This window comes from Pyrus communis, chromosome 11 (genome assembly GCF_041283825.1).
Source record: "Pyrus communis isolate YQ-2024b chromosome 11, ASM4128382v1, whole genome shotgun sequence".
In the NCBI taxonomy this organism is placed as follows: Eukaryota; Viridiplantae; Streptophyta; class Magnoliopsida; order Rosales; family Rosaceae; genus Pyrus; species Pyrus communis.
Window position 1 is genome coordinate 15,281,392 of NC_142575.1, and position 20,145 is coordinate 15,301,536.

General features: G+C 36.7%; 1 protein-coding gene across 3 annotated transcripts; it reads right to left on the reverse strand.

The window, feature by feature from the left end:
• LOC137742157 (protein IQ-DOMAIN 5) lies at nt 1–7,839 on the reverse strand. 3 transcript variants are annotated; one of them, XM_068481930.2, is made up of 8 exons: nt 7,348–7,839; nt 6,337–6,435; nt 6,127–6,238; nt 5,671–5,913; nt 4,388–4,615; nt 2,188–2,301; nt 870–1,353; nt 1–601 (listed from the first exon to the last, which is right to left on the reverse strand). In XM_068481930.2, exons 3-8 carry the CDS (start codon nt 6,202–6,204, stop codon nt 447–449), a joined length of 1,302 nt encoding a protein of 433 aa, XP_068338031.2. In that variant the 5' UTR covers nt 6,205–6,238; nt 6,337–6,435; nt 7,348–7,839; the 3' UTR covers nt 1–446. The 3 variants fall into 3 exon arrangements, with proteins under 3 accessions (XP_068338031.2, XP_088535762.1, XP_088535763.1); XM_088679636.1 differs by lacking the exon at nt 7,348–7,839 and adding an exon at nt 6,860–7,315; XM_088679637.1 differs by lacking the exon at nt 6,337–6,435 and having other exon boundaries at nt 7,348–7,543.
• Nucleotides 7,840–20,145: the final 12,306 nt, after the last annotated feature.

Below are 20,145 nucleotides of genomic sequence, written 5' to 3' on the forward strand. Positions count from 1 at the left end.
TAAGGCATTCAACAATCAACATTCACGTAAAAATACTTCATAAACCGGTATACATGACATCCGCCCAAGTTTAGGTGAACCAGTTCCCAGGACGTACCATCAGCTACCAAATATTTGCAGATCTTCTGACGACCCGAGCCAATGACAGTAACATCAAAGGCAACTACAAAAATTGTACATTGAAATAGTAAACACATGCTAGCATACTTAACAACACTAATCAAACTTGATTACAACAATCACACAATGATCCTACTAGTCTTATTGCTTCCACCACCAATTGTTCCGTTCTTGACACTGCTGCGCTGAAACCGCTTTAAAATGGTATGACAGTAACGAACAAAGCAGTAGCAGCCTCCCAATGCAGCTCAATATGTACAGATTTCTAACAGCAAGCACCGCAACGGGAAATGTCAAGAATGTTATTTTCCACGGAACATTTTAAGTTATGCATCAACGGCTTGCGAGACTGATTTTGTAGGGTTTGAATCCCCTCTTCCACTGGGTTTGGATCTAGCCTTGATGGGCTTCTGAGAACTGGGCGTCCCTTTGACATTAGATCTTATAGGATGTCTGGAAGTTTGGGATCCATTGCTTCCCCCTGACCAAGGAAATTGATAATGAAATAAATATTAAGCAGCACAACTATAGGAGTAAAAGGTAGAAAATAAACATCATAATGCAGTTCCAATCCACTGTTTAAGACGAGTCACTTGGGGAAATGAAATCAAGGATACGGCACCTGCTTATTCTAGAAACAGATACGCCTATCTAAAGGCTTGTTGATTTTTAGGGGAGCTTATATATATATATATATATAGAGAGAGAGAGAGAGAGAGAGAGAGAGAGAGAGAGAGAGAGAGAATCACCGCTATTAGGCAAAGACAGCCGCTTCTTTGCCTGTTTATCTGACTCAGTGGATCTCTCTTTTGGATTACTATGGGATCTTGAAGTAATAGCAGGTTTGGAGTTTCCTTGTTCAGCTGCATCATCCAAATATGGCTTCGACTTTTGCTTTCCAAGTTGGGTAGTATTGGATGCCTCAAGCATTCCAGATGACTTACTAGGTGAAGAATCACAGCCATCAGAATGAAAGAGACCTGCTTTTTGAATTGAAAGATTTGATTGAAAAATTGAATTCTTGCCAGCAGAATTTAACTGGGTTGTACTGCCGTTCTTATCTTCAGCTGATTCATTCTCATGTACCATAACTCCATCCCTGAGATTAATATCTAGAAAGCGGTTCTCCCAGGGACGGACAGCCATCCATCTTTCTAACCAGTTCCAACCCCAGCTGCTTTTATCTGGTTCGAACCCTGAGGGAGCTGGCAGCTGTCTTGATCCAGCTTGCCACTGCACAAAAGCAAAATCTTATGTGTAAGCTTGTGGAGGTGAATTCAATGCTTCTAACAATTTCAAACCAGGGAAAAAACTAACGACCCATTGTAGGTCAATATAAAAGATTGATGCAGCTAAGCTGGATAATGTGTGCACAAAACTACACACACGCTACAATTCTGCAACCTGAAAGAAAAAGATATCAATCACATTAACATCCAAGAGTCCAAAAAATGTTATGACTTTTATGTTTTCCCTTACAATTTTAATAGGGTGCTGTTATTGTGGCACTCCTCCAATTGCTTTTTCTCTCTCTTGCATTGTTACATGTTTTGGAGTGCAGAATGACTTTTGGAGAGCAAATTACAGCTCCTTTTCAATAAATGGGGTCAGATTTTTCTCTTCACACATCCAAGTATCCAGAAAGTCTAGGATATGCCTTTTGAAATATTTTTATTCATATGTTACTATGTTAATAAGTAACAGTGGTAAAGTATCTGATTAATGAAATTTTGGCTGAGTAACTGAGAGACCAATCAGACAAGGTTGCTTAACTTAGGTTGCGTAACTTCAAACAAATTCTATTAGTCAAAACTTCTGTTTGAAACAAAAGACCTAGCACAGTGATATATTTATCATACTAGCTAAATATCATATTAAAGCTCAGAATCCTGAACTGAAACCACTATTTTCCCACTCCAGATGGTTATGTTTCGACATTTATGCTTCTCCTCCTTTCAAGTTGTGTCTTTCCTTTTAGGGCACTTCACAATCAAATTCAGGCCCAAAAAATAAAAATAACAAAAATGCTACCACGAAGAAATGAACAGAGTGGTTATCATGTGTCACCTGATGAGCAAGAGCATATGCCATAGCTCTCTCACGCTTAGCTGCAGCCTCCTGCCTCTTCAACAACTTGGCTTGAATTTCTTGAACAGATCCTACACTGTCACACCACCCTTCCTGCACCACAGTCAAGAAGAAGCTGTCAACATTCCTTCATTCCAATGGGAAACAAGAATGGAAGAGGTTAATAGAGATGTACATCTATAAGAGCTTATGTCAAACATAATGGTAATTGACAAGTTAGTAAGTCATTAATATGCAATACATGCACATTGGATCCCGTTTCTGTAATTACAGAAGAATTAGAAACTTGATGAATACTACATCAGCAGATTCAATTGCCTACTCATGCAACTAAATTTATTAACCTTATTTCCATTGTCATTAGGAATAGAGAACACTGGAAAGAAATACTAGGCTTGGTTTCAATTAGAATGTGGGTTAACTAAACTTCAGCGTCTCACAAAGCACATACCACGAGATTGTCAAGAATGCCTACACACCTATGTTATACACAGGCATAGGACCAATAATCTTATTTGGTTTCCTGAATGACAGATTTTGTTTGGTTTCCTTCATTGTGGGAATTTTATTCATTTGTAGTTTCCTTTTAGGTTTGACTTGCTACATTTGAGTATGGCTTGGCCTCTATAAGTAGGCCAAGACTGACGCCATCACATTAAAATTATATTGGTCCCCTAAATATGACTGCATGAAATCCTTTTATTGGTTTGTGGTACCACACCTAAACAATTGCATGTTACCACTGTTCTATTTAAGACTTTCTCTTCCCATGGACAAGCTTTGATGAACTAAGGTCCTGTTCCCTTCTTTCTCCTCTCCTCCACCTCTATTCGTTTCCCTCTCTTTTTTTAATCTCCCCAATTTTCCCATTAGTCCTACATAAATATCATTTTAACACTTGTCACTTCTCTATCATCAAACCTGATATACTAAGAGACTGTTTGAAATCCATTTCGCTTTAATTTTAGTTTTCAGTTTTGCATTTGATAAAGGGGAAATACATGGGACAAATGAGGGATATAGGGCGATTGAGGAAGGATGACAGGAGAGATTTAGAACAAATGTACAAGCAAGGGTAAACCAAATGAAAAACAATTTCAAGTTATTTCACTTTCAAGAATTTGTTTTCATTCACTCTTTATTTCTTCCCCACTCTCCCATCATCCTTCTTCATCTCACCTTTCGCCCGTATACTTTCATCATATCCCAAATACAAAAAGTGAAAACTAAATGGTTATCAAACGAGCCCTAAGTGAACAAGCCACACTAAAACAAACCACAGAGACTATAAGGTTAAACAGAACACTGACAGCCAGATTGCTCAAGATCCTAATCACCTGCGCCTACCCTGTGTTGTCCCCTACCTTTACTTGCATAGAATATTTTTGGGATCTTAGCTGGATCTTATTATTATTATTATTATTATTATTATTATTATTATTATTATTATACTAATTTGTTCTTTTGTTACTTTTATTGAACACAAGATATCAATACATTACAACAGAAAAGAGTCCATCACAAAAAGAGAATGTACAGCCGCAGTTATCATGACAAATCTGAACTGCTAAAAAATGTTAGCTAACAACTGCCCTCCTATCTAGATGAATATTGGACAGAGGTACACCACTGAAGTCAAAAGTTGAAACTGATGACCACATAGAACCAAAACCTAGCCCTGCCACATTATTTCCCTCTAAATGCATTGAGATTCACTTATCACCTACAGCTTCTTCTGCGTTTATTTTCTGAGGCATAGCTGTCTCTTTTTCCAGCACTTAAGACAGTTACAGGGTTGCCTTCTACTAATTTTTTGAGCATCTCTACTCCCAGGTTTTAATTCCACCTAAAACGCAAGAGCTAAACCATAAATCCTAAATTTCAAAACAAAGATTCTACAAGAACCCTTACGCATAAGCTACTAAATCCTATAAGAGTAAACCAAAGCAATCCCTAATTAAACTTACAAAGAAAAATGTTAATTGTTTCAGGGGGTGAAATAAAATTGGAAAAGAAGCTGAGCGCATTAAAGGAATTGGACTCCCAATTGGAAGTTTTCAATAATTTGCTACCAAATTAAATACCAGAAAAATGGGAAAGCATGAAAACAACAACTCCCATCTACACACAGTATACTGTTTTCGTAATTAAAGTAGACATGGTATCTACTCTTGCTTACTTCTATTTCTCGAACCCGAACCTCATTTGCAAGTTGTTGCTGAAGTCTTTGTTGAGCTGTTTGACCTTCTAATGCTAGGCGAACATGCCTTGCTCGCACTCGAGCCTGAACTCTAACTAAAGCTTGCATACAGCGAAGAGTTATTGCAGCTTGTTTTCTCACAGCATGGCCTCTGACAAGGGCTTGAAGTCTCACCAATCCTTTTAAAGCTCGAAGAGCTCTTCTAGCCTGAAATATGTCACCAAAAGATTATAATGTGATCACAAAAAATAAAGAAAGGTCAATAAATCAAACTATATGGAGAAACACAAATTGCAGCTGCTGTCATTAAAGTACAAACTATTGAAGAAGATGTGCCAGATTCAATGAAGATTGCAGAACACAAACCCTTATGCAAAAAGCTTTCTGAAACAATAAACATTAGCACTTTTCCTCTTCGACTACAGGGCTTGATAACATGTCAGTCCAACTATCCAAGCCACAAAAATAAACCAACTCTGACTAAACAAATACATTCTAGGCTTGTTTTCAGAATAAAAAAATAAAAAAATAAAAAACTTATGAAACAATCAAACAGTACAAAATGGCAAGTTTGCTAAACCACAAAATGAAAAATGTTAAAGAGTTTAAATTCAACTAGCCACCTCTACATGCTTAATGATGACCTGACTTTTGTAGTTTAAGACTTGCTACTCGCACATTTTATTTTGTCACAAAATAACTTGATAAACTGCCAAACTGAATCTTTCTCTATGCTTGAGAAATAGGCTTTGTTATGCAAACCAAGGTCACTGCCATTTTATTGGAGCTCATTTAGAAAGCTAAGCAGTATCATAATCTACTTTTCCTTGTGGTTACTGCAATGCTAATGGGTGCTATGTTCAGCAAATTTTTGTAGTTAAGGTAGTGTTTAGTTTATTGTGGTTAAATTCTAAGGGGCAGTTTAGGATACGCATGTGATTGCAGAAACTAATACAACAGATAGAATTTTGGAATTTTATACTCCAGTAATATTATGCTACGTAAGTCCAACTTCTAATTACATTTTTTTCCTTATCTATAATTGTGAGCATGTGCGCATAGCAAATCCTTCGTACTACTGTATCAATTTTTTGAAAGAAAAACAAAACCTATACTACTGTATATAATCACTAAAGTAAAAAGAGACTTTTTGAAAGAAGAACTTGATCTAAATGCATTTGAAAATGTCATACTTGAAGTAAGCAATACAAACATCATTATAAGTGCTCAATGAATGCAAATACGACAGTAAAACTTAATACCAGAAAGCCACGAAAGGTTGTTTGAATGCGTGTGGCAGCCCATTCTTCTCTCACATTCTGCTCACTTTGTGCATTGTGTACTTGAAGTGAACCAGATGAAGAATCCACAGCATCTGTGTTTAGTTGAGTACTGGCATCTCCAACTGGTGGAGCAACATCTGCATCAAACTCACATTTAAGTCTATTTGCATCAAACTCAATGGAATTCTTCCTCCTGTGCCGAAACCTGTAACCAGCTGTTTTCTACAATGATTGAAAACAAGGAAATAAGTCAGTCAGAATGGTACTTTTGAATAATGTAAGAATATCCCAGAAGAATCCAACTAAGATGGAGAAAAAATATTATTGAAGTGTTAACCCAACCTTGCAAGCAATCGGATGAGGAACAAGAAAGAAGAGGAAAAGCAGTAGGCAACAAGATATATAAGATTAGTTTTGAAAAGTTATGATACCCACGTTGTCATCTTTTTCAGAAGACTGAGACTTTTCTGATTTCTTTAATAATGCCTTAATCCATTTTCCAGACACTCCCATGTCGCCAGTCACTTTAGCTCAACCAAATGAAGACCTGCTTAGGGAAAGTTTTTGACAGTTAAGATGTAAGAAGACTTATTATTTATAATAATATTACTTAATTTCCAAAAAAGATGCTTCCTGATCTCTCACCTAACTGTATCAATAAGGAACTATTTCTACGAGAATGGTCACTTCCATAAACCGGAGCACCAGCCCAAAATTCCAGGCAACGTACTCATGTCATGGACACTTCAAAAGACAAAATACCAACCAAAGCATTATAAATATGAATCTGAAGTTTCAAAAAATGCAGAGCCAAGCAATCGGACATATGAAACGAATCAAACTGGAACACAGCAGAGATTTTTTATCACAGGCAATAATCATACAAATTCTAGAATCTAAGCCATATATGCAATGTCAATTGTCCTTAGACCCATATGCAAGCAATATTACTTCATAAATTCATAGCAAAACTTGATATAACCAAACAAAGTTTCACCATGGAAAGAGACCCTGCAACTTCCACAGCCAAGATTCCGAGACAGAATACTAGTCAAATTGTATGAACACCTAAACTTTCTAAACAAAATTTCTTAGCAATCAAGTCCCACACGGATAAAAGATCTTAATGGAGTTTTAAGTAAAACCAAAGAAGCTAAAAAACACTTACGATTGATAATACAGTACCACAATTGCATAAAACCTTACAAACCCACCAGATAGCCAAGCATTTTCATCAAACTCACAACTTTATAGCAAACCAATTGATAATACAATACCCCCATTGCACAAAGCGTTTACAAACCCCAATTGGGATCAACCAAATCCATCTTCAATAGTTACCAAGCAACCCCACTAAAGCCCAAATCCACTCCTATTCAAAATGACCGAAATTCTCAATTTTCGAACAATTCAGACTGAAGCCTCATTCAAAGAATTCCCAAAAAATGTAGTAGTACTGATAAAAGAACAAAAATAGAAAGAAATGAGCAATGAAACAAAAGAGTGAGCAATGAAACGATTCACAGATCCACCCATCACCAACACAAGATACCCAATTCACCGCGAAGGCGGAAAATTGGACACAAACAAACACATAGAGAGGCAGTAAAAGGAGAGAAAGTATGCTGAGAAATTACAAAGAAAAGAGGGAGATACCTTGATCCACCAATCAATGGGGTCAAATTAGTCAAAACCTCAGTCAATTTCCCTCTCTCCCTTTCAATTTCTGCACAGCCACCTGAAGAATTCAACTTTTAGAATTTGGAATTTGGAGCTCCATTCAAAAGCGAATTTTGCAGTTTGCGATAAATGTGAAAAAAAGGCCGGCAGTGGGAGCGAGGACCGGTCTCGGTTAATGTGCACCGGGGAGGTCTGTTACCACTTTTTCCTTGATACGGCGTCGTTACGAGGGTCGGGTCCTTGTCGTCCATGGGCCAGAGAGTGACCGTGTGAGTGACAGAGTAAATCACGGGACGCATGCCAACCACCGAATCTAAATTCCAATGAAAAGCTGAGACCACGTTTCTCGGTTAGGTGGGGCATTTTACGCCTGCGCATGCTAGCATTTGAACGGCCTCAGGTGAAATTTGGGAGCATTTTGCTCACCACTTTAACTCAAAAGTCAAGATGTATATTCACTAGTCACTCTCCTGAGGTAAAACAACATTTTATAATTATATAAAGACAGTCAAAGTGGATCGTGAGAGCATATTTAAGAGCAACACCATCCATTCTCCAATTAATAGGTCAATTGGGGTCCAATTGCCTTTGGTCCCAAGAAACCCGTCCACAAAAGAAGAGGCAATTGTTGCAAAGGCAGCAGTCTGTTGGGCTACCCTTGTAACTGAAGCCCGGGCTTGCGTCCATTGGATTGACTGACGTCATCATGGAAGTTAGTCGAAGACAAAGGGCCCCCCACATGGTACCCACACAGAGCCTAACGGCTCTTTTTCCTTTCAATCCAAGCCATTGGATTTCCAACGGTCCATTCATCTGGACCATTAGTTTTCCAACAATAAAAAAAAAGTCCTTTCATCTGCTACTGCCACGTGGCAAGATCCTGGGCATTCAACAGTAATAATTTTGAAAATCAATGACTAGGATTATTCTAATGGTAAAAAATACCAAAAAATATTCAAATTTTTTTTCTATAAATGCCCAACCATGTTTTTCATTCTCTACACCACAACTCAATATTTATATTTATTTTATTTACAATCTCCTATAATTGTTTTCTACCTCCCAAATCATTTTGTTACCAAGAAAAGGAATGAGAAGTCAAATTGGTCGATCGGGGAAAATATTGCTTAGGCTTGGGTGCTTCTTACTCATGTGGAATAAGATTCATGCACAATTTGTCAAACAAATTCAAGGCACACATCCTGATCTATGTCATGTAGATACAAAATTCTGCATAAAGATTTGAAAGCTTGGCAAGAAGTGCTTGCAAAATGAAATTGGTACCAAGTGGAACCTCCTGTAATTTAAAATTCGATGTATGCTTGACTGACTAGTCAGCATCACCAGTCAACTAAGATTAGATTTGTTAGTTTACCAAAACCAAGAATAAACAATTATACTTTGTTTACTAACACAACCTTAGTTAACAAAGGTCCAGTTCAGTGCACTTTTAAACTTTATTAAATTTAGTTGAAAGCACATATCTATTTGCACACCCTAGAGTCAATGAGTTACATGCAAAATAACAAAATATGTGAACAAGAATAACAAGAATCAACATAAGGAGTTTTTGGCTGGAAAAACTCACCCCTGGATTAAAAAACCAGGGACTCACCACTGAGTTCAATCGACTAGTGTAAACAAGATTCATACAAAGTATCCACACAAACTCAATTCCTAGATCCTAATCTACGAAGCAACTTATACATTTGTGCAACATTGCCTTACACGAGATGGACTCCTTCAGTCTTCACGAAGTGGCAGGTCCTCTTGAGCTCATCACCTTGTGGCACCATGAACCAACACAACCAATGCAAATGATATGACAATGATGATTATGTGAAATCTGGATTCAATGATCAGTCAGTTTCTCCAGTTAGATATTTGAAGGAAGAAACTGATGAGAATCTAAAATCAGGTGTATATAAGGATTTGAAACTTAATGCAAGACCATGAAAACAATGCAAACCTACTTCCTAATGATTGGTGTTTAATGCATGAAGAAGGCAGCTGGGGTTTCATAAATAGAAAAGAGGCAAGCTCAAAGCTTTTAAGACAATCTCTCACTCTAAAATAAATCCTAAACCCATGGAGACAAACTGAAACCCTAGAGCAAAGATATACCAAAGGAAATCTGATTTCCATCAACCAACTTGTGCAAATGACATTTACCAGCTGCAAAAAAGATCTAGGCAGATCAATGGCCAGAAACTGACCACCAGCAAAAAGGTGTCAGTCAACCCATATAGGCTGTCTTAATTTGTGTGCCCAGACAGCTGGAAATCAGCGTGCAAAACTGATTAGACAATCAAACTAGATAGAATGCAATAGGAATACATACATGAAATGCACATGCATAAACAAACCATTTTGAAGTGAAATGTGCCATATCCTGAACATTTACTCCAGTAGTAATAGTTTATAATCAGAGTATAACTGAAAACTAGATTGAGCATGTGTGTAGTTCAATTACAATATTTGACAAGGAAAGCTGAACATAAAAGTCTTGACTTTCCACAAAAGTAGATGGAATTTATGAAGATGCTCTTAAGAAGGCAAGACAAGAGCAAGGGCAATGGAGTTGCCCTTACTTTTCAATTTAAATCGTAATTGCTTTAGTGCAAGTCCACCTGTTTGGGAAAAGAAAGGCCAAGGGCAAAGGAGATTACTATTCACATATATGTTTTTTATTTTTTTCTTTATGTTTTCTTGGCCTTATCCTCCACATGTCATTATTTCTCAAATAAAGTCTAATTCCAATCAATTATTTCAAATATAAGGGAAAAGCATAGTAGTACAACAATCATAATTAGTTTTAACATAGGAGATAAAACAGTGTGGCTCAGTCTATCTTTCCTTGGAGTGTATGGACTTCCTCATCTTCCACGGAAAACCTTCTTCCCATGACGTGATTTTTTTTCTTTTTTCCAAAAGCATTTGGAATTAGGAAACTCATCGTTGAGGTGTCAAGATGTGATCTCCTGATCCTTCTCCTTTTGCCTTTCTTGCCTATTTAACTCTCTTTCTTTCGCCTTTGGTTCATTTCTAGCCTTGTCTTGCTCATATGTTAACACGTCTCGTTCCATATTCAATGCATATTGGTGAGCCAATTCGTCAACTAATTTGGAATAATCATTATTTGAAGAACTCCCTCTTTTAGCTTTTTCCTTAGCACCCCTCTTACAAATAGGCCTTGAGGTTTCTTTAGTTTATGTGACAGATTGAGTTAGGGTCTCCAATGGCAACTCTTCAATAGTTGATTCGTGCAAAGGAGTTTTTCAACACAACTTGTAGACCACTTGGCAGAACTTTGTAGTATGCTTCACAATGTTCCAATGTTTGTGCCTTGTGAATGATTTTTGGTTGGCAACATTGAACCACATGTCTACTTATAGTTGCCGAAAAACTAAATGTGAAACAAATAATCAAATTTTTACTTTTAATTAACTAAATTACATTTTGACATGACTTAATATTAAGATGTTATTAACTATTGGCTAGATTATCGCCACTTCGATAAATTCCTTCCAACTTTGCAAGCACTGTTTGCTAAGCTTTCAAATCTTTATGCAGATGTTTGTACCTACTTGACATATATTGCTCACTCCAGAGGTGCCTTGAATCTTCTTGACAAATCCACGTGTGTTGCACCCTCATCTCATTTCCAATGATCAGGTCATGAGTAAGACGCATCCAAGCCTGAAGCAAAGCAACATCTTCCTTAATTGACCAATTTGAAATCTCATTCATTTTTCTTTGTTAAAAAAGAAAAAGAAAAAAAAAAGAAAAAAAAGGGAGTTGGGAGTTAGAAACAAAGAGGAGATTGTAGTAAAAACAAATATTAAGTTGTGGTGTGCAGTTTGAAGAATATGGTTAGGTATTTATAGAAAAAAAAAAAAAAAAAGGGGTACTTTTAGGGATTTTTTTTAATTTTTTACAGCTAGAATAATCATGGCCATTGATTTTCAAAACTATTGTTGTTGGATGCCCAAGATCTCACCACAGGGCAGCTGCATAAAAAGTTGCAATTTTTTTTATCGATGGAAATCCAACGGTTTACAACACGTGTGGACAGCCTTTAGGCTATGTCAACTACAAGTGGGCACAAGTCTGTCATTATGTTGACGACCATGCTGACGTCAACAAATTCAAGGAGTGCAAGCCCCGGCTTCAATTGTAAGGGCATCCCAATAAGCTACTACCATTGCTCCAATAACCCTCCATTTTTTGCATCGGTGGACCACCTTTTTTTGGAGCTAAGGGCAATTCAACCAAATTACCCTATCAATTAGCCTACAAGTGAACTTTCTCTAATGGGAGACATATCGTCTAGACAAATTCATAATCTTGCCCTCAAAATTGAAAAAACAACTTTAAACCCAACATAATTTGCCTAGTCAAATTGAAGCCCAGACACTTTGCACAGCCGAACTAACCCAATAAAAAATCTTGGGCAATGTGGGACCCACTTAAAATTTGAAATTCTAGCCTCTATCCATTCACTGCTAGAACCAAAGAAATATTGGCAGACAATATCATCATTTCTTAGGGGCTAGATTTTGCTTGTAGCCTCCAATTCTTGCCCAAGACATTAGATATGTTTTAACTAAGCAAAGCATGTCAAACAACTTACTAAAATTTCTGGAAAAAGCAAAAGAAAACTTTATCCAAGTAAAAACCCAATTGAAATCAACCACAAGTACATTCTGTAAGAATCCCAAATGTTCTTCAAACCAAAGCAATTCATTCATCAAAGAAGCCCAAAGTTAGCCAAGCGATGCGCAACTCCATTTGCTTTCCTATGGACAAAAAAAGTCATCGTCGCATTAAAACTATAAAAAAAACACCTTGGAATCCTCAATAAATCCCTCCCATAAGTGAATAATCAGGTTCTTCCTTTTGAATGACTCTCAATACTTCAAATGCATACCTCTTAAGCTGCACTTAAGTGTACCTGGTTGAGCTATGAAGCTCATGTGAGTAACAGTACTACAACTGATAGGGGCATATTTATGCACCTTAGTTTAGCTTGTTCTTGTGCATTTATAGTGTTTTTCCTTAGTAAAGTAGTCTTTTAAGCTAGTTTTATGTATTTTCAGGATTTAAGGGCAAAGTATGCAAAATGATGCATTTTGGAGCCTTTTGGAGAAAATTAGAGCTTGGAATGGATATCATATGCTTGGAGCCAAGAGGATGGACGAAATTGAAGATTTGAATATGATGATTCCTACTTGAGCAAGGTTTCCTATTTGAAGTAGGAAAGTTAAATCCCAATGGCCTCAAGTTGCAGCAACAAAGAAGTTTTCCAAGTCCAAGAAGGAGAAGAATTCCAAGATGAAGAAGGATTAGCTTTCCTAATCCTAATGCACAAGGTTTTCAGCCACAAAGAGGAGTCCTAAACACTTTAGGACACCTTATCCTAATCCTATAGGGATGCCATGCACTTTACCTTATCTTGGAGGGTTTCTAGAAGCCTTAGATGCCCTATCCTATCTTTGCCGTGGGTTTTATCCAACTCCCCTTAGTTTTTAGGCTTTCTAGAAGCCCTAGCATTATCCCTAAGAAGGTGCCGCACCCTTATCTCTTTTTCCCTACAAATCTGGCACTTAAATCATGATTCTAGAAACCTTATCTTATCTCCTACAAAGGTGGCGCCTCAAATCCTTCTAGAAGTGCCAATTTCTGCCACAAAACACTTTGTTTCTAGAACCCTAAAAATATGGCGCCTCTATTCCTTTTCCTTTGGGGTTTCCTACCTTACAGATGGCCTATTCCTGATGGGTTTTGATTTCCTTGTCATCTTCAAATACTTAGTCCTTTTCCTTGCTAATTGAGAGGGATTTTGCACTATAAATAGACCCCCTTGCCGCACCAATGTATCATCATTCACTCATCCACATTCAGAAATTCGCCAGAAATACATTCCCAACCCTTTGCCGCAGCCATCCTTCACCATTCTCCATATTTTCCCACCTTGCCGCACTCCCCATCCCTCCTAAACGCTACCCTACCATCACACATCCATTCCTCCATACAAATACCACCCAAAACCTGTCCTTAGACCTTGTGCCGCAACAAAGAGGAGGAGAAGAGGGCTTGGACGTTCATGCAATTCAAGTTCGAGTTGCTGGAATTTTTAGGTGTTTCCTCTCCTTTAATTTCAATGGTTAAATTTACTTTTCTTTGTCTTGTACGTATGAGGAACTAAACCCCTCCTTGGCTAGGGGGGGATTCGAAACCATGATCATGCTTGCTATATGATTTGATTACCTCTAATTGCGTTTCATAAGTTGTGAATTCAATTCACTTATCTATTTGAATTAAACTGATTTGTGTGTGTTGGTTGAGAGTGCACGCTTAATTATCATGCATAAATCTAATGCTAGGATATAAGGAAGTTTCACCTAATCGTTACAAACTTATATTCACAAGTAGTAAAAGTTGATGATCTCAATTGCGTTAAGTAAATTCTTGGCATAAGTTTCATGCAATTCATAGTAACGAGTGCTTCGTCAATGCTTATGGTTTTCAAAGAACTTAATGATTCTTGCTTGTATCTCTATTATGCAATTCATGTAGGGAACTTGTGGGGAATGCTTTGGGTTGTCGTATGCAATCATCCAATTCAATAACGTTAGGAAAATCTGAGGGTTAATTAGTGCAATTCACGGTTAATCTGGGGCGTTGAGAATTCATGGTTTATTGAAAAGCAATTAGAAATCGTTTTGTGTGCAAGTATGGCATATGTGGAGATGAACCCCTTAGCTAGCCTTCATTCCATTCATTAAATCCAAATTCGTTTTACAAAATTTTAAGTTTTGTTTTCAAATTCGTCAAAATCAAAATCCCCCTTTACTTGGAGTGTCAAATTAGTTAGAAATCAATTTAGTTTGTGTTTTTAAAGTATCTTGAGTCAAGTTATAACTATTTTCGTCCAAATTCTTCTCTAGTGCTCAAAACTGCTCAGAAAGTAGTTTTAAGGCAGTTTTGAGTGTTTTCTTGCTGTTTTGAGTCTTTTGGTTCGTCTTAGTGTTTTAAACTTTAGTTTTGCATTCTTTGGGTCTAGTTTGGTGTTTTATATTGTGTTTTTACGTTTTTGAGTCAAATCCAAGTGATTAACAATCCCTCCTAATCCCCGGTCCAGAACGATCCCTACTTACATTCTTCACTACAATTGATAAAAAGAGGGTTTAATTTGTGTGCGTATAATTCTCACATCAACAACATATGTGATACAAAAGTTAATGGATCTCATTTATAAATGTTTCACCATCCTTTTCATATATAAAAGAATCCTTACTCGCAAATCACGATTGAATCCACACAACATTCAATAATCTCTTTCATATATAAGATAATAACAGCCTGGTAGGGTAGCACTAATCACAAAGTTCTGCATTCCAAATGCACTCAGAGTAGAATTGATACACAACATAGGAAGTAGAATTCCAAACCCACTTCATGGAATTCATAGGAAGAAAAGTTCCAGGCGCACTTAATGGAACCAAACGTAAGGTAGGGATTTAGACCCACTCAATGACATCCATACATAGAGTATTATTACGATTGGCATTAACAATCTGAATAGATCAATACATATTATGTCTTATCTTCAATAAGTGACTGGTCTCGAGTTATTGGCATGAATGACACCAAGACAAGTATGTAGGTGCTTAATAGAGAGTGAGCCAACTGGATGTGATCAGCATACTCATGTCATATGATAATTCACTAGTTAGGATAATGCAAAGTAGTCATTTGACATGATGCATCATAGTTGTCTTGTGGTTAGGTCCTTAATTTTTTTAATATGTTAAAGGCATTTCATTAAAGGGTGTCAACGACATAGTTGAGGTTAAGCTACTTAATCATGTAGGCATGCGAATGCACATCAAGGGATCCTAACCTTCAAACTGTTGAGGGAGAACATTTTGTCATATGATTAAGAATATCCGGCCATAGCAGATGAATGAGATTTAGGAAGTACGCACCAAATCACATTCAAGGTATCATGCAGACAAGAGAATCACATTGAATAGTAGACAAGAATAAACTTTCAACCAAACAATGTGATCAAGAGTATTGATATAGAGAAAGACCATATTTCATTGTAATCCTAAATTGAATACTGAATAGATTGTTCAACAAATTCTACTTAGTTTGGGTAGCCATGACATATTGTTAAAAGTCACTCATGGTTTGTAGAAGCCCTGAAGATTAACAATCATTAAAGAGAGAATTAAAAGTTAGTTTCAATTCACAATCAATTGTTACTAGTCACTACCTCGCTAATGGGAACCTAATGAATCGTACACCGTATAAGGATGAATGAGATGAGATGGATATTTTAATTGTGGATGGTCAAAATTAATTAATTAGTTAATTAGTCATACGAACAACTTTGTATGATCTTCAAGACCCATTGAGTTTAAGTTGTATGACAACTAAAACAAAATAGGCAATTAGCTCACTAATTATGAGAGGTTGACCATGCTTGAGGAATTGCCTTAGTTTCAAGTTTGTCACTCCTTTGTGAGTGGGTATAAAAAGTAAGTTATAGGTAAAGACTTATTAGGGTTTTCTTTGGAGGCAAAAGAGAAACAATTTTCTCTCTATTTCTCTCTAAGGAGGCCGGCCTTTAGGGGGAACTTCTACTAGCACCAAAACTTCTCCTAATTTATCTATCTTGCCCTCACACCACATCCTTTGTGTGGAGACTTAGAGACTTGCAATTTTGGAAGCTTTAGATAAACCTTTCATCAAACCCTCATGGAGACAACATGAAGGCCCTCCACTTGGGCGATAACCTTGTGAATGCAAGAATGAGCTTCAAGTGCATGAAAGCTCAAATATGTCTTCTTTTATAAAGGGTCTTGATTCACCAACACTGGGCCTTGAATTTCCTGAGGTTTAAAATTATTTTTGAGTTCATGCCATCTCTAATTCTTAATTTCATGCATGTATTGCTCAGATGTTGGGTGTAGTCAAATTAGGATTTGATAGGATTTTAATAGATTTTAAAATTTAACTGTAGTCAATTATAATTCTAAAGGAAGATTTTAAAAGATTATGAAATCATGGTGTAGTCAAATTATGATTTGAGAGGATTTTAAAGGATACATCCAAATCCAGCGGTAGTCGTTTAGGATTTTAAAAAGTCTACACATTCTAGCGGCTAGGTAGGGCCTAGGCGAACTAGGTGGATTTAAGTAAATCTATTATATTCATGTAAATAAATGTCTGTTTATACTTAAAATATATATAATTTCATCATAACTACAAAATGGGAATGATGAAGTGTTGGAACATAATGAAAAACATAGGGAACAATCATATCATGTGTGTTCATTTAAGTATTCAACAAGTCTCTTACAATTTATTGAAAAAATAAAATGCAAAATGAAAAGTTATTTATTTTATGTCTAAGTGAGTTACAACTTAGGCGGGTGCCTATGCGGGTTTGGGCGGGTGCCTTTCTTAGTTTGCAAACGCCTAGGCATTAATCGGGGTGGGGATTTTTAAAACAGTGTAAGTGAGGGATTTTGATGGATTTAAGGGTAGGTGGTATAAATACCAAATGCTTTCAACGTTCCAACCTTCACCCCTAGAATTTCTTTTCAAAACCAAAGAATTCTCTCTTCATAAGAAGAACTATCTTTCGTCACCCTCATCCCCAACAACCCACCCCTTGACATTCTGTCATGTACAATTGTAAAATCTCAATTGCAATTCTGTCATATACAATTCCAATCCAATGTATTATTTGGACGAGAAAAAACCTAGAATATAAAGAGCAGCAGCCCACAGAGAATGGATGAGACAAAACCCATAATATAGACAACATATTCTTTGACTTGCCTTTTGTGTGTGTGTGTATTGTATTAGATTTTAAAACTCAATTGTGGTGTTGCTTTCGATTTATACAAAAGATTTTAATGGCTTCGATTCCTAATTTTAATTATGTGGGTGGAAATTATTATTTTTAAGTTTAATTTTATGATTGATTGGGTTTGAAGTGGCTGGTTACAGGTGGTTGTAAGTCAATGATCTTCGTTTTGGTTAATTGATTTTTTTATTTTAATATAATTCAAATGAGAAAGGCAAAGACATATTTGATTGGTTTGTATTTCTATATCAACATTTGTATGTTTATGTTATGTTTATTTTTTTTTATTTATTTTTCTTCAGATTGTGCACTGGAAAAGAAATTCATTTGATGTTGTAGAAGTCAACTAAAAAATTCTAAGAAATCCATGATAGAAGTTTGCACAAATTCATAGAAATCTACAATGGAAATTCATCTAAATGTATCAAAACCCATATAGAATTGTAGAGTCTATTAAAATCTTTTGAAATGTGTCACTTAAAAAAAGTCAATTAAAATCCTCTAAAAATCAAAATGACTACACCCCTAGGTTAAACAAAAAAATTTCTTCAAAAAAGATTTTTATGAGAAAGTAAAAGTGGATTGCAAAAGACCATCACTTTTATGGGAAAGCAAATATGGAATTTGTTGTAAAATCGATGATGTGTGCAGTGGAATAAATAAACAAGACACAAAATTTACGAGGTTCCTCTACAGTCAATGTGCCCGAAGTAAGTCCTCGGAGCAGTAGTGATGCTTTCATTTATAATCTGAAGTAATAAGATTACAAAAATAACTTTCTCTATTCTCTCCTCTTCTTTTTCTTTTCTTTGTCGTGAGCCTTGTGGCTTCTCTTTTCTTCCTCTCTTTTTTCCTTCTTTCTTTTCTCTCTTTTCAGCAGTAAGGCTTTGTGTTTTTGTGTGTGATTTTATATAGTAGGATGAGGCAACAAGTGGATTAGTGGACAAACATGTAGAGTTGTAGTGGGTTGGCCATCCACACATTGAATGACTTATAAGATTACAACACTCCCCCTTGGATGGCCACAAGTCTTCAATTGACTTGTTAAAATCTTGATTGTTTTGGATGCTCCCCCTGATGAGTTTTTCCCCTGATTTCAAATTCTTTATGTTGATCATTGATCCTTCTGCTTTAGTCTCTTAGCGGGGAGAGTTGCCGAATGAGGTGCTTTACTTGTTGTTAACTTTCCACATACTTTTTCTTGAACTGGGTTGTAGGACTTTCTGCTAGACTTGCACCAAATGTATGAATTTACTCATTTTATCTGGAGTGGAATTTGATTCAAGGGTGGTGGACACTTGATCTTGAATGAAATTGAACCATGAGGAGCTTCACGTGACAAGTAATACTCGGCTTTGTCGGGGATGAATTGGCACGTGTTTATTATTGGGCTTGTTGATTTTCCATGAGCTTCAATGTATCATTTTCACTTGCCTTATCCATTCCCCTTGTAGAAGTGATTTTTTCCTATGTAGGTGTGACATATTCTCTTGCAGTATTTCTCCCCTAATGCAGGAGTGGAATGCAAACCTTGCATATGAATGGTCTTTCAGAACATCACTTTTGAGCGACTCATTATGCTTGGCAGCTTCAATGTAAATAGCTAACATCGTATCAACAATTAAAGATGAGTACTCAGAGAGCAATGCAAGGTAAGTAATCTGGGAAGGGTTCCAGACAATCAGTTCCAGATTGGAAGCTTGATTTCAGGTTCCGACTGACTGCTTTCTTTCTCTTTGTCTTGCAGATAAGGACAAGGGAAAGCATGACATGAAATACTTTTGCTTTCGACCCTGATGACATGAGATACTCTTGCTATGGTGTGACTTTGTTTAAAGAGGTATTCTCGGAGAGGAAGAAAACTGAGTATTTCGAGATGCTTTGTTAAAGATGCATTCTCGGAGAAGAGGAAAAGTTTAGGCATTTTTGCAGGTATGTTTTGGCATGGAGGACGAAGGTCGATATATATAAAATTCTCTCAATAGCAAGTAGTGGTGTTGTGCATTTAATTTTGTCGGCAATTATGGTGTAATTAGAACAGTAAGATTCACGCGTTTTCAGCTTTGTTAGAGATTTTTGATAAAGTTACATGTGATATCCAAAAAAGCTGAGATTACATGTGAAAGGTACCGACAAACTTTCATCGAGGAAATCCGGCTTTTGAAATTCGGAGAGCTGTATCTCTTCGATTTTTGAACAAGTGGCCATGTTGCTTCTTCTTTTATAGAAGCATCAATTATGCTCAAAATGTATGCTCGAAAAACTACTGTATGTAGAATTTCCCTTTCTTGCACTTTTGAGATTTTATCTGACCTCCGTTTTTTCTTCATCATTTCTGAAAAATGGCTTGCCCATCGAACATTTGCTTAGATTTGAGTCTTAAGGGTCGTACAGACGAGCCACGTCAAGATAATATATGTCGCCCGTCCTTCTTATCTTTTAATGGTCATCTTACGATTGGGGACTCTGTGATAAAGAATGACCTAACCGTTACAATGGTAGCTAGAAATATTTTCAATCCCAAGGATAACAGAATCCTTTCAAACAGGTCTGATGAGTTGGTTGTTTAAGACTCATTGGCTCTCAGTATTTAGTTTGCGGGTTCTGTTTCTAATATTGGCCAACGCATACTTGCTCAAACTCACCAAGTTGAATCATTGATGGCTGAGGTGGCAAGTCTTAAATAAGAGATTAGAGGACTCAAACATGAGAATAGAGTGTTACACATGCTTGCAAATAATTACTCGACGAGCATGAAAAGAAAGCTCGACTAACTACTGGAATTCGAAGGTCGGACTCAAAATGACAATCAGGGGTTTGAGTCTTTATTCCAAAGACACCCATTGTCTCAGCGGTCTGGAGTTTCACCAAGTACTGAGGCTCCAAAT